Source organism: Ctenocephalides felis, unplaced genomic scaffold, assembly GCF_003426905.1.
Source record: "Ctenocephalides felis isolate EL2017-DRISC unplaced genomic scaffold, ASM342690v1 CF-g0.4_SCAFFOLD_03571, whole genome shotgun sequence".
NCBI classification, from domain to species: Eukaryota; Metazoa; Arthropoda; class Insecta; order Siphonaptera; family Pulicidae; genus Ctenocephalides; species Ctenocephalides felis.
This window is the reverse complement of record NW_020539725.1, coordinates 40278669-40294264: the sequence shown is the minus strand read 5'-3', so window position 1 is coordinate 40294264 and position 15596 is coordinate 40278669. Positions and strand designations below refer to the sequence as shown.

General features: G+C 25.9%; 1 protein-coding gene across 3 annotated transcripts in view; it reads right to left on the bottom strand.

Moving 5' to 3' along the window:
* LOC113384835 (aminopeptidase N-like) overlaps positions 1-15596 on the bottom strand; it is a 46377-nt gene that overhangs the window by 16909 nt on the left and 13872 nt on the right. For 2 of the 3 annotated variants that reach the window (XM_026622598.1, XM_026622600.1), the window contains exons 4-6: positions 3266-3431; positions 1753-1971; positions 1021-1152 (exon numbers count right to left, since the gene is read on the bottom strand). In XM_026622598.1, coding sequence (XP_026478383.1) covers positions 1021-1152; positions 1753-1971; positions 3266-3431 — 517 coding nt within the window. Of the gene's footprint in view, positions 1-1020; positions 1153-1752; positions 1972-3265; positions 3432-4754; positions 4846-15596 lie in introns of those variants that run through there. The other variant, XM_026622601.1, reaches the window with a different exon arrangement.

The following is a 15596-nucleotide window of genomic DNA, read 5'->3' as shown; positions in this document are numbered from 1 at the left end:
GATGCCTTTATGAGAAGTTACACATGACAGGAGTCATGTACACGGAAACGTCGGTCGAAAGGTTTAAGTCTAGACGGAAGAAGTGGCTGTTGAGAAAAATAGATTTTCAAGTATCTCTTCATCATTTTACATGGTTGTTTGACATTTACTCTTGTGGAAAAAGCATATGCTGTCGAGATATACGAGTAAGTGCTAAGTAATACACCAGTACTTTTATGGATAGATAATGACAAGTCTCGAAAGCTATTTTTAATGAAAGATTAATAATCATATTCATCAATATTAAGAATTTTCCCCATGCCGAAACAAAACAAAATGAACTGATTATTTCCATACCACGAAGTCGAAAATATTTATTCAACTCTATTTCACTTCGATTTATAATATATGTAAATTATATGCATACATACATAAATTATACACTGTCTCATAAATAATAAAAATAAAAACATTAAAGAGATGATTTGAATTTCATTCACAAACTCTAAACTTTTGCTTCATTTAGATTAATTGTTCTTCCACTTAACCACAATATGAGGTACTATACTTATTGCAATGTAATTACAAATTCAATATAATATATTGCTTATTGAAACTGATGTAGTTATATAATTTTATAATATATATAACTTTGGTTTTTATAACTTAGGAAATAATAATGCTGCATAAAAACAATATTTAAATAAGAAACGTAAAACTTTTTCATCTCAATATCTCATTATAATGCTTTTAATATAAGTGCAAATTTTACGACAATTTTTATTACATTTAATAAAATATACTAATTGAAAAGAGTACAATAAAATTCGTGTTGACATTTTTATTATTGCTGATGGTTTTATCTCCCTTTTATTACGTGATATTAGGAAGATTCTACTTATGCAATAAAATAAATATTATGATGTAGCAATTAAAATAAACCCATTTTAATGGCATAGAAACCCAATTTTAATTTACTGAAGTAAAAAAGGTGTCAGCAAATTTACATTAAAATTAAGAGATAATAAAAATTTGACATACCTTTGGTGTCCACTGAGGTCTATGTAACTGGCTTTATAGAAACCTTGCAATTTATCGTTGAGTCTTCCATTAAATGGCATATACACTCTATATTTTTTGCCTTCTACAGCTTTTTCGGGGGTTATAGAAAATCTGAAACGTACACCAATATGTTATAAAGTGAAATTTCCTTTATCATATAAGACAACAGGTAAAAATAATATTTTTTTACTAACATAAATTTGATTATCTAAAATACCTATCTGCACTTAAAACACGATGAACACTAATATAAGATGATACAGAATTTAAAATATTTTCACAAGTAATTAACATAGAAAATAAGTTTATTATAATTTGCTCAGAATAAAAAGGAGAAGTGTGGTCATATTAGACATTAGCTTACTTTATAATCAAATAATTAAAGTCAACTTGAATCAAAACAGTTGACATAAAGAAGTAAAATAAAACTTAAAAAATCATTCAAAAGAATGATAAGTTTGTCTTAAATTTAAATTGTATATTTTATTGAATAATGCAATGTAGCTGGATCCTTATTAAGTAGTGCAGAATTTTGGAGAGATTCCCAATTTCTATTAGCTCTTGAAATTTTATTACCAAGGAGTATACGTAAATTTGAATTTATTTTAGATACGCTTGAAATGCGAATGACGTGATTTGTTCAGCACTAAAATTGATGTTCTTCAAAGTGCAGATTTACTTATATATAGTACTTGTAAAATCAACAATTACCTTGTCCTGGTTGCAAAGTCCGGCAAGTAATCATGTTTTTTAATATTGATACTTTGTTCCTGGGTATCACTAACATCGTGTAATGTCATTTTCTCAGCCTGGATCAACATGTCGCCACCAATATCTATGATGATTTCAGCATCATTCTCAAAGCATTCGAAGTCGATGTAAACTTCACCATACGTTTGGGAGGATGATATATTTGGAGATAGGAAGATCCTGAAAGTTATATAGTAGTTAATAAAAAAACATACAAAAAATATGTTGGTACGGCAAATATTGAAATTAATAATTTACCTAAAATATCAGCATTTAATTGTTTTTTTTACTAATATATTACTTTCCAATATGTTTTTAATTTATGGCAACACGTAATTATTTTATAAGAGACATCCAAATCAAATATTTATACAGGAATTACATATCATAAATAAACATAATTTAACTCCATGAATCAGCAGTGCTAATACAATTTCAGAAGGAAATTTTCGAGTGACCTGTCTCAGTTTCAAAGTTTACTCAACCAATCAACAGGATGTGAAAAAAAAACTGATCAATAATGTTTTGTCTACCAATTTCAAAACATATTTGCGTTTGCACTTGACGGCGCCTTTGAGGAAATCAAACATAGCCCAAATCACAAACATTTACAAACATGACAAAGTTATCTGACTCTGTTATTATATCAGTTCCGATTTAAAAATCACAGAAAAAATTATCACTTAGTACATGAACTTTTTTCGAAACTAACACCTACAATAAATTATCATGAATATTTATTCAACTTAAAAAAACGTTATACAAATGATTATTTTAGTAAATGCATGGCACATTTCATTCATTGTTTTGCAACACTTTACTTAATTTTACCTCATGGAATTTTTGTCCATTCTCAATATATTTGATAATGAATATTTAGTATTTATTTAGATATTTCATGTGGATATGAGATATTTAGCAACGATGGTGATGCCCTTATATAATACTTCTAAAATAAGTTCCAATACGAAGTGACAATATTTTTATATACATACAAAAATAAAAATAATAGAGAAGAATTCAAAATTTCTATAAACAAGTATGTAAAATATTAATCCTTTGGCTACGGCGGGGATTTCCGCAGGAGTGACATTCTATCTAAAGTTTCATTTTATAAAAATAATAGAAATGGCTAAGATATCATTTTATTTTAGAATTCACCGGACTCAAATGTTTTAATGTAATATATACCTCATACTTCAGATATATATTGTATTTGTACTAATTGTAATTCTTCTGGTTTATTTTTTGCATATTCTACAACGACTTTAAACGACACTATTAATATAATATTTCCATTTCATGATTTTCATAAAGTGCACACAGAACTTAAAAGCTATTATAATTTAATTTAATTCTTACACTTTCATTTTTTCTACCGTGACTAATGAATTTTTATTGCTGATAATATCAAAATAAATATATGCAAAATAAAATAGTGAATTTTAGTTAAATTTAGTAATTTTGAACTTACTTGTATCTGCTAGGTCGATAAGGTTCCTTTTCTGTTCCTGTACCAGCATTGGGATCATGAACTGTTTTATCATCGTGGTACATCAACTCCTCCAAAGGACCATCAGATCCGAGTTTGGCTGCGTTTCTTTGATCGATGGGACATAGACTAGTGGCATTACCATAACCTAAAACAAATGAAGAATGATCACACTCACCATCAATAATAATAAATTAACAAATGTCTAACTTAAAATATTCGTACAGTTGAAAGAACTGATCAATGTATAGAGAAATATAGATATAAAAGATATTGTTTGTGTGAAGAACCTGGACGGAACATGAGTGATTGTGATTTAATTGCAAACGTAGATATACTCCTTCTTGCCGGATCAGATCCACATTTGGTAGCAAGACTGATTTGGTAAGACAAAATACCACTATTTTTTAATTTGAGTAGTTTGTCAGCAAATTGCAATTTACAAATGAACATGCTAGAACAGAATTTGAAGTAGAATTATATATTAAATATATTTTTGCTAACAAAATATTTCATTCAGTGTAAATTACAGGCTCTGGAATTCATTGAGCTCGTAGTTAGGCATTTCACGTAACAAATTGAAATAGCTGTCAAATATTATATAAAGTTTGGATGAATTTGTTTTCTAGAAAAAATATATAACTATATGTGAAATATTGTAGTTAACTCATATGATATGTTGTAACCAATATGACAAGTTAAAAGCTATCTTTCGCCATTTTCAATAATTGGTTAATTCAAAAAGAAAAATTATAAAAAACGACTATTAAAATAATATAAGAGGTTTCGAAGTAAAATGAAATTTTATTAGATATTGTATATATCTACTATGTTCCATATTTGTTAAGTGGAATGTGTTCAATATCAAAATTCTCTAGATCAGCATATAAATAATACGATAAATTTGCACGAATCTATCAGAAAAAATATGCAAAAATTTGCAAGACATAATTGTAGTACTCAATCGATTCTTAACATTCATGTCTGAACAGAAGCATGTACAGATTCTTTTTGATTTGTAAAATAAATTAGATGATACACTATCTGCTTAGTGAGGCACTTCGATCTTTGATCACATAAAGTTACAGGTGAAAAAACTGTACTGCATAAGTTTATAATAGAATTTATTTGTAGCAATATATACATATACATTATGTGTGTGATCACTAAAAGATTTTAATAATAGAATATACGGCTTATTATATATTATACTAGCAAAACCGACGAACTCCGTTCCGATGGTTTCGTGAGAAAGATCAAGCAATTTTTTGTTTGTTTTATATTTGAAAACGAAAAATTTGATTTTTATTACACAACAGTAATGAATTTATTTCGATTACAAAAATGAAGTGTTTTTTAGTTGAACTTCTCTAAGTAAATGAAAGTGAATCCGCAATTTATCTGTTTCATTGAAGTGCTCTTTGGTAACGTTCAGGCTTTTTCAGATTTTTTTAAGAATATGACCACTTACCAGGTGATAAGAACCAGGCTAATAGAAAAGCTGCTACCAAAGCTGCCATGGCTAGAGCAATTAGGAAATACGCTCGCCCCCGTGGTATGAGAAAGGGTGTTTTCCACTATATGAAGGCTGCTGTATGACGTATTTATGTGGAGATCGTCCGTTCGAACGGAGTTCTCCTCCTAAAATTTAAAAAATAATATTATGAACAACGATGCAGATAACAACATGATTAATATGAATATATGGTAAATAAATTAGTTTAATGTGCCTGAACAAGAATTACAAACACACACATGAGTAAAGTAGCATTAAGCTAACTCTCGTTAATTTTTTCAAAAAGTATCTCTATAAAAAATTAATGACGTTAATATAATAGGGAAATATATTTTGACCTATTATTGTATATGGGAAAATGCATATACCCATACATTCCAGTAGAGATTTATGTAACTACTCCTCTCTTTTAACTCAAGGTAGTTAATAGATGTTTCTTCGGACAAAGAAGATTTATGGAAAATCTTTTCGCGAAGAAAGATTGGTATATGAATACTAATACGAGACATAAATTTCTATGGAATCCGTTGGAGTGTCTGTCTTTACAATCTCAAGTTTTATGCCATTCTGCTAAACGCACCATTTAGAAGTTAATCGGCATAAATAGCTTGGAGAGAAGAGCAGAATAGAATCTAGTTAAAATAACTCAACTAACATTCAACTTAGAGCCTTAGGCTGTTAGATTTTATCACGTATTACGTTAATCGCCTGTGACGATATATCCATCATGAATGTCCCTTTTATATATTTATGTCTCTTAGGACGCAGTAAATTATGCTCTCTTTATCGAACGTATAATAATATGAATTATAATTTTATCTTTGAGAGCACATCGGAATAGTTCTGCGAAAAACTTATGGCTATCGAGGCTTCAATACCAAAATTATAGTAAAAATACGAATAACTAAATATATTTGTGCTCAACTCAGCTTTTATTGAGCTATAAAAAATACAGCTTTTTTGCAAAATGTCTAAACTTTTTAACTCTTTTTGGTTTTTCATTTAATCCGTACTATTTTACCAAAATTGCTAAATTATAATAAGTAAGGACTACAATAAAAAGACAAAATTGAAATGTTAGGAAATGAATATAGCTCAAATGTTTAAGAAAAATATATATGTACTAACAAAAATCCAAAATTTTGAAGTGTTTTGTAACTACATTTTAATTACAAACCTATTTTATAAACATGTATCAATTACAATATCGAAGGATTAAATGCCTAAATTTAAAATAATTTTTTTATCCCAAACATGAGATCTTGTCGTCATGTTCCTCGTGATCCGTTGACCTAGTAAAATAGGATCTCGGTAGTAATAAAATCAAAAACATATATAATGTTAGCCATTCTAATTCCTAGAGTTTGTATACAAAGTATTATGGGACATGTGCCAATTACGAAAATAAACCAGTTAGCATATATTGGCAGTATAGGAAAACAATAATTTGCTCTATGAGTCATATAGGTGATAAAATACGGAAGATTCTATTACATTAGCTGTATCTATTTAGGAAATTGGCGATTAATCGATACAATATAGACTTCAGGTTTAGATATAGTAAAATTCATTTATACACCTTAAAGTAATGTTCTAATTTATTTGGATATTTAAGAATAATGAATAGGTAATTTCTTGGCACAGGATAGATGACACTTGCTAATGGCTATAAAATAGGGCTATTTGCGAAACCAATTTCGCTATTAGTCAGCTTAAGAATTTATTTCGAAACTGAAGCATTTAATTTGAAGAAAACCTAAAATTACTATTAAATTAAGACTTTTATTTGGTATATCTATAAAGATACAATTAAATTTCACAGAGCGATATAATTGTCTGAAAGAAAAAAGAAATTTTTACGCTTTTTGATTTTTCTTTAATTGGAAATCGTTTAAAAACTGAGCAATAAAATAAATCACAAACCCACTTTATAGGGGCAATACAATAACTAATACTATTTAATTTTGATACATTTTATCTAAAAATTCTCACCTCTTATATAAACAATATTTCAGTTTCTTCATAGCGTCATAATCCATTCATATCATTCATGCAAATCTTGTTAACATTTAAAATTATGTAAGATCTTCTGCAATTAAATTATGTTTTTATACTGGCAATAATTATTGATATTTGATAACCCTAGGCGCCCGAATAAAACGTATATTTATTATAAATCGCTTTATAATTCGATAAATTCCCTTTCTATTATTAGATTCCATGATTTTATATTATTAATTTATCCATCGTATGAAAAGTTTTCTGGCATATTTACCATACAGTTATGTCATGAGCAAGCTATGTGAAATAATACTAAGACTTCAGAAAGTTACAGAAAAACTATTTGAACTGTGCGTAAATTTTTAAAGCAAATACGATTCCAACGACGTTTGACTAGAATTTTAATTTAAATCGGCAAATCAATTCTTAGAAATGGTTCTGTTAAAAATATTTCAACTATAAGTCTTCGGCATTTAAGCTTGGAAAATGTCAATATTCCGTAGTACTTCATGGAAATGACAAAGAAAAGACCTGGAAAGGAAAGTCCATGATCCAAGTGATTTCTTTCTAATAAGTTTCAATTTTCCTGGCATCAAACTTGTTCCATTATTCTGAATTCTTCAAATAGATATAGATCCAATGTACTAATTGTAAATATCCAACAAAATTTACGATCTCTACGTGATGTTTAGAGCTTTCTTTATATATGTATTATGTAATCAAACTGAAATTGAAATGAGTCATACGTGGTATACTAACATACTTTATCACATTTGAAAAATGTAGTGTGAAATATATAACAAATGGAGAAACAAAAATCATTATTTCATTTGCTGGATCGAAATGTACAATACTTATACAAGTCTAACATTTGTTACGCTGATAATATACTCGTATAGCTCAAATGTAAAATCTGGGGTATACGAAACTTTATTCAGATGTATTATATGTTTTAGATTTTGCATTTTTCATTCTGCTTGAATTCTAAATTTGTTATCTTTTTCATTTTAAAAAATCATATGATGTTGCAATAATCAGAAGAATCCTGATTAAATTAGTTTAAATCAGATCAAAATGGTAATGATAATTATCTTTCATTGTCTGCAACAAAAAAATAATAACTGAAGCAATTTTAAAATTAATCGCAAATATGAATAAGTGAGTTCAGCAGGTTAAACAGCTTACTTGCTTTTCCATTGTAGGAAATGTACGAAGAATAGTTATTCAAACTTACTAAAGAATTTTTTAAAAATTAACAAGCATTCATAATGACGTTGTTTGATAAATAATTTAAGAAACAATATTAAATATTTTTAAAACATTAAGAGAGTTTTTGCATATAAAATGAAAATAATGAAAGAGTTTAATTAATTTGTTTCATTATGGCGCCGAGTATAGACCTCATTCATTACGCGCGTTATGTAAATTTTTATGGCTGAATTGTTTTATTACGTATGATAAACATTGTGAAGCCTTGAATACATTTGCCTTAATTGTACGTAAAGTTCAGCGATTAAAAATATAAATACATAATAAATTTGTTCAATATAAAGGTTCCCAGAGTCATGTTTTATAGTAGATCTTAAAAAAATATTTATATCAAGTTAAGCGATTTATTTATATCAAGGTTTTCAATTATTAAAGCATGTAGTAATAAAACCTGCAATCAAATAAATTGAATGCTTCAATTTAATCAGAATGTGTTCAGAAATCAATTATAGAAGAATCCCCTCGGAAAGATCTTGGTTTAAATACAGTAAAAAAAAGAGGATATATTACCGAGGACAATTTCGGAGTAGCAATAATCAATGGTTACAAAAATAATGAAAATTTACAAAGAAGTAAGCAAAAATTCAATGCAAATCCGTAATAGTCCAGAAACGACATGACCTAGTGCATTAATTCGTCTAGCAAGTAAAATGTCTAACAATAATTATGCAAGTATATGTATAAGTCTTATGTTTTGAATCTAATTGTAAAATAAAAACTTAATTTCTCATTTCCGACTTATATGTAAATAGGAAAACAACTGTATAAAACACAAAAATAACTGCAGATTCTACGCATCACATAAACTCCTCTACACATAAAATTTGTTATATTTAACATTGAATAGTTAGTCATATGCCACATAAATTAGTTCGAACCAGGAATCTGCAGTATAATTTTTGCCAGCAGGCGCCAACGTTATCGCAAATTTGAACTCATAAATCACTAGTATGTTTTGATCCATTCTCTATCACTGAACATCATTGATATTCAAATAAATTATTATAACACTGAAAAAAGCATGTTCGATGTCATCAAGCAAATTGCCTAATAGCAAAAATGTTGCAGTTAAGTTAATGATAATGAGTTTTGATAAGGATTGTTATTAAAAGTGCAACGGTACAAAAGCGCCGGCGGATTGACCTATTAACTCCGTAAACGGATTTTATTACTGTCTGCTGTTGATGTACAATATCTCATTAACGCGTAACGAACAGTTACATTGCGCCTTGAACAAAAGTGCGTGAGCTCAAGACCGAAGTTACATTGCAACCTACGTAACAGTTATATAATGAATAACATCAGAAGAATCGGAAAACTTCTATAAACTTCCTACCATTAGTTGTAGATAAAGCAAATATATCATAGTTGTATTCATTAACATAATTTATCCTAGGCATCCCATGATCGAACCATTTGATTCCATCCAACTTTTCAACAGTATTTGTTAGATTTGTATTTCAACCTAGTTTCTCGTGTTTCTTAAATATCATCATATTCATTTTTTTGTTAAGTTGCTTTAGTTTACAAAAAGCACAGGATCTCTATAAAAATTTTATGCTATTTGGCTGATGTCCCTCTGAAAAGTGTAAATCCCGCAATAATTATTTCTCCATTAATCATTTTTCTCTCTTTTACCGATATATTAATTCGATACTCCCAAACATATGCAATAAGTATAATTTATATTTTTATAAATTATTAGATCAAATTTATTAAGCAAGTATTTGAATTCTTCAAGATAAAATTATTAATTGAAACAAAAATGTTTAAATATTTTTCTTCAATTTGGATACTTTATGGTTTATGGAGTTGGTTTATCAGGTAAATCGTCTGTTCTTGGTTATTTAATTTATTTAAAAAATCTGATGAAATTAAGTAACGTGTTCTACAATATTTATTAAAAAAACCTTCGTTTATTAAATCAGTAAATAGATTTATACAATATAGTACAGAATCAACTTGATTACACAGTATACTCTTCTATTCAAATATTCTATTTTGGATCATAGAACTATTACATAAAATTCTATTAAGCATGATACATTTTTTTTAAATAAAATATTTTAAACTATTTGTTAAATTTATTAGAAAATAGCGTAAGTTACTAATTTTAATTATTCATTGCATTGACTTATGCGACAACAATAACAAAGTCATAAAATAATAATTGTTATTTTGTATATAAATTAGATGTGTTCAGTAACTAAAAACTATTCCTAGACAACATTATTCATTCATAAAGTAATATTATAACTTGTATATTACCATTAATTGTTGAACTTTTCCTTGATATACGCCATATTAGTAAATAAAGTAAAAGAGCGCTGAATAATGATAAGAAGTAACAAAAGTGAATTAAAATTAGCAAATCCATTATTAATATAATATACTATCATAATTAAATTACTTCTACAATTATACTTCTGATTTTATTGTTTAATCACTATAGTAAAAATATGAATTATATTTTTAATATTGGTGTTCAGGCTTTTACACGAATTACAACAAACAGAAGATAGAACATAGTATTGCTTTTTCATAGTATTCAAATTAAATTTATAAAAGATTAAAACGTTCAAGTTAAATTTATCAAATCTTTTTGTATTTAAACAAATCAAAATTGTGTTTGGTAACTGTATCTGTAAAATTATAATTTATAGAAACTAAACCGTTATTTATGATTTATTCCGTACCTTAATTAGTTAGCCATTAAGATTCATTAAACAGCCAACCGAATCTAAAGGGCTTACAATGTGCATATATATATATATATATATATATATATATATACATATATATATATGTATATTTATTTATTTATTTATTTATTTATTTATATATATATGTGTGTGTGAGAGAGAGTATTTGAATACAGTGCATTTTATTAAATGTTTGCATTATTTATAAATATTTATGGGACACAAAGAATTTTATCTATATTTATTTATATTCACAAAGATTACCAAGAATTTTTTATTTATAATTTATATAAATAAATCATCGTCAGACTCAACGTTTTAATTATAAATAAGAAGATGAAAAGTCATAATAAATAATATAACAAATTTAATAATATTAACGATATTCAAAATCTTAAAATTCTAAAGTAATAAAGTATAAAACGTTATATGCATATGATGAAAAATTTCAGTATAAAATGGTTTTTTTAAACAAGGTATGGGAGTGTAATATTTACTTTATTTAAAATATATATTCTGTGTGTGCGAATATAACTAAGCATGATGACATAAAAAGTAAAATAGTTTTTACCAAAGTGTGAAATTAGATTTTTGCTTGAAAACTGATACACACATTTATATATGTGTGTAGTAAATATTTGTGCCTTTATGTGAATTTATCTAAAAATTCTTTTGTAGGAAATTGTTTATAATAAAACAAAATCGCCAAAGAAAAACTAAAAACTAATGTTGAAATATAGTTAAATTTATGCATTATGTTGAAATAAAAATAAACTTTATCATGTAAAAAATATGTATGCAATACTCTACTCGAGATAATTTTGTAAAGAGTTACATAAATAAATGTCTCTATGAAAAAATTATTTGCAATAGTGCAACGTACGAGACTCAAGCAAGTAAACAAAAAATCGATAACTTATTACAATGACCTAGAACTTGACTCTTGAATGATTTTTTATCACGATTGCAATGACTTTGTTTTTTATGTGGATCACATGTTTTTAGTCTGAGTAAATATAATTATCGCCAAACATAAGCATGAAACATAAAATAATTAGGAATATAAGAATTGCAAAATATACGAAACGACAGGTGTTGAGCATATGTTGTTTGACTTTTTCTCGTGCATGAAACTCTCGTATATGTTTGGAACAAATGACTATAGAAATAAAATTATTTTAAGTATTTCAGCTGAAGCACGTACGAAACGTTATTTGTTTTGAAAATTAATTAAATACATATTTCACAGCAAACTTATTTCTTTGCGGGCGCTGATGTATTTCACAACAATTCTAAATATAGTAAAGGATTTCGAATTGAGGATTGGAATTAAATTATTAATTAATTCCAATAAAAAATTAATTAAAACAGATTTCATGTTTGAAATAGGAATATTTTTGGTAAAATATCAAATTAACCAATTTTGCAATGTAGATAAATCATATGTTATATGTCAGAAATTTTTAATATTTCTTTGGACTGTTTTTTCTATTTTTACTTTTTCCCTACTTTCCTTTTTGCGTTTCAAAAGTCAAAGTATTATTACATTTATTGAAAATGTTTTCGCTGCATGATTTTAAATTTATTATGTATTTATTTATTTATTCAAGCTATTAATAACCAATAATCAGGCTCATATCATTTTATAAATAATTACATGAAGAAGTGTTGTGTTACAAGATAAGAATGTTGTTAATTTGAATACAATTTACAATATGATGTTACCCCAATACTTTTCTCAATACATAATAGACAAGTGCCAATATTTTTATGAATTGGAAAAATGTAATAGATCATATTTACTTTACGTATTAAATTTATTTATTATATAATTTATACGATTTTTATTAATGATATACAAATTATATTATTAATTATATTTGAAGTATAATCGTTTATTTGGACATTTTTATCACTTTTTCTGTCGGCCAGTAAAATGTAATGCTTCTTCTGAACCAAAACTTTTAAATTATTGAATAATATTTTATAAATTGTAAGTCTAGAACTAATAGTCGGTCAAAAATCCATACAAGGTTTTCAAAATTTTTAGGGGACAAAGGATTTTTGTTTATAAACTCAAAAAAAAATAAAAAAGAACAAAAAAAATTATGTAATAAAGTTAAGACAAATACAAACTTATTTTGATTTCATTCAGAATAACGCGGTGCCTAATTTAAATTTGCTGTATTATCAATTATAAAGAAATTACAGGGAAATATATAGTAATCATAGTGAAAAGTTATGTCCAAAGTATGGATCCCCATCAGAATATTTTGAGTAATAAATCAGAAATAAATGTCCTGTCTTTTTCAGAATAGAATTGTTCATTTTATACTAAAAATCTAGAGAGACATGTAAATTAAATGTAATTCAACTAAAATACACATAGCTCATTTATAATTTTTAACATTTTTTCCATTTCATTTGTCACATTCGTTCCGCAACAATAAATTATAAATCCAACTCACCTTGTGCTTCTTCGGATGCTTGTAATGATAAGAAAAATATTTTACCAAACGAATATAATGAATTTAAAATATTTACATTACAGAACCAAACAAAAGGGCAATGAAATTTCAGCAAGCAAAGTCTGCTTCCTATCAATTAGTTTTAAATCAAGTTCCAATGCCAAACTAATTTAATTACTTACGATATCGTAAACTACAAACCATTGAGAACCATAAAAATCTTAATATATATTTAGAATTCGTAATCACAAAATTAGCATATAAATAATATGTCGTATAAATATAGATGGAGTATTACATGTCATTCATTTTAAATGAGATATAACTTAGAATAGAAATGACTTGAAAAAAAAGCGCTAAAAATATACTGAAAAAAATGCAAATGAAAGAAATGAAAAAGGTAAGCTGTTAAGATGAATTAATTAGTTAAATTTCGTCTCAATAAAAGGTGTCAAGTTGTTAGAAGAAATAAATCTCATATCAAAATGCATATATCATTAAGTGTCAAATTCTGAGTATATATGTATTTATTTAATTTTAATTTAAAAGATTAAATGAATGTTTATTGAGAGATATTTTTCTTCTGACTATTGTATTAAATATTTTGTTAAGATGAAAAAAATTGAAATCAGGATGTATTTAATTAATTAAAACCAAAATTAAATACCTCGTTCTGGTATAATGAAATCAAAGTTAATTAATTAAAAATATAAAACTTGGGATATTAAAATTTTAATTGCTTATGCAATTTCATATGAAAGGAATATTTTTAATCGGTACTTACGAATATTGTAATTGAAAATTGCACTTATTATATAGGTTTTAAAATAATATACCGGCGAAAATTTGCATAATAAATATAAAATAAAAACAAAAACAACAACTAAGTAAATCAAATATAATTACTGTTATTACGAAACGCTCGTTAATTTTATCATTTATTATATTAATTCTGAAAAAGAAAGAATATTCAACATGAGATTACTCTCTATAATATAGAGTCTATATGAACCAGTTTTATAGAAAAATGTAACTAATTGTAAGTATTTATATTTACCTGTTTGATATTTTTCAAATAAAAGCCTATCAAACAGTGCTACTAAGTTTATCATATTTTGAGAAAAATTGAGTTTTAAAAAAATATGATTCAATTATAAAGAAAATAATAAGTAACTTTTAAAACTAACAATTTCACCAACGTTAAAATTGAAAGAAAAACAGGCTTTTTGCAAAAAACGTTATTCAAACATAATAAAAATTTCAATAAAAACACATAATATGAAATATAAGGCTCAATCAGTTGAAATTCCTTGGAATTGATAAAATTATAAAGACAAAAAAGTTATAAAAATATAATTTAAAATAGTATATTATAGTATAATTTAAATAAAAGATAAATAGTATGATTTAAGATAAACATATTTTACATTTGAGTAAATTAAAAACATAAAAAATCAAAAAAAATATAACAAAACTTCATGCCACTGCAAAATTCAATTGCAAAAAAAAACTCAAGTTTTAATAATCAATATTAACAATTAATTCATATTTTAACATAAACTTCATTCCTGCAAAAATCATTTTAAAAATAAAAAGCAGAGTAATATTAAAGCAAAAAGCATGGGTTAAGGGATTGAATTTATCAATATGAAACAAAAAGTTTTAAATGATATCAACTTATACATCTTTTAAATTTAGCAATTTTGCAATTATTATATATTATATAGTCTCAGTTTAAAATTGAAAAAAAAAAAATAAATGTTATTTGTGTAATGCAGAAAGCTCCTTTTTAATAAGATTTGTTTAGTTATCAATATCAATACAGTAGATGTTATATAGAACAATAATCCACGAAATTATTAAAATGGTAACATCTAGTTCTCATAATTAATAAATATAAATAAATTTTTGCAATAAAATAAATACAAGTAGCTTGTATTCACATATTTTGAAGTAGGTATGTTAAATTAATTACTGATATATAGCCATTAATCTTATGTTGGAATTATTTTGTTGATATATTCCAACAAAACCTTAAAATCAATCGCATGTTTTTCTATAAAAAAAAATTACAACAAACTTCTGTTTGCTTTAAAATAATTCATATTATATGAGAATTATTTATGATAAAGTAAACCTAATATAAATTCGCTCGGTTACATGCAATGTTTAATTAATAAGCATATCTAAAGCTATGTTAATTAACAACAATAATTACTTTCATACCTTGATTTATATATCCGCCAGACATGTTGATTGTTTTATATCCATGTTAAAAACTATTGACTAAGATCACTAGAACTTTTTAATACTATTTTGTGCAGATCAATATTTGTAAGTCGGTTTTTATGACACAT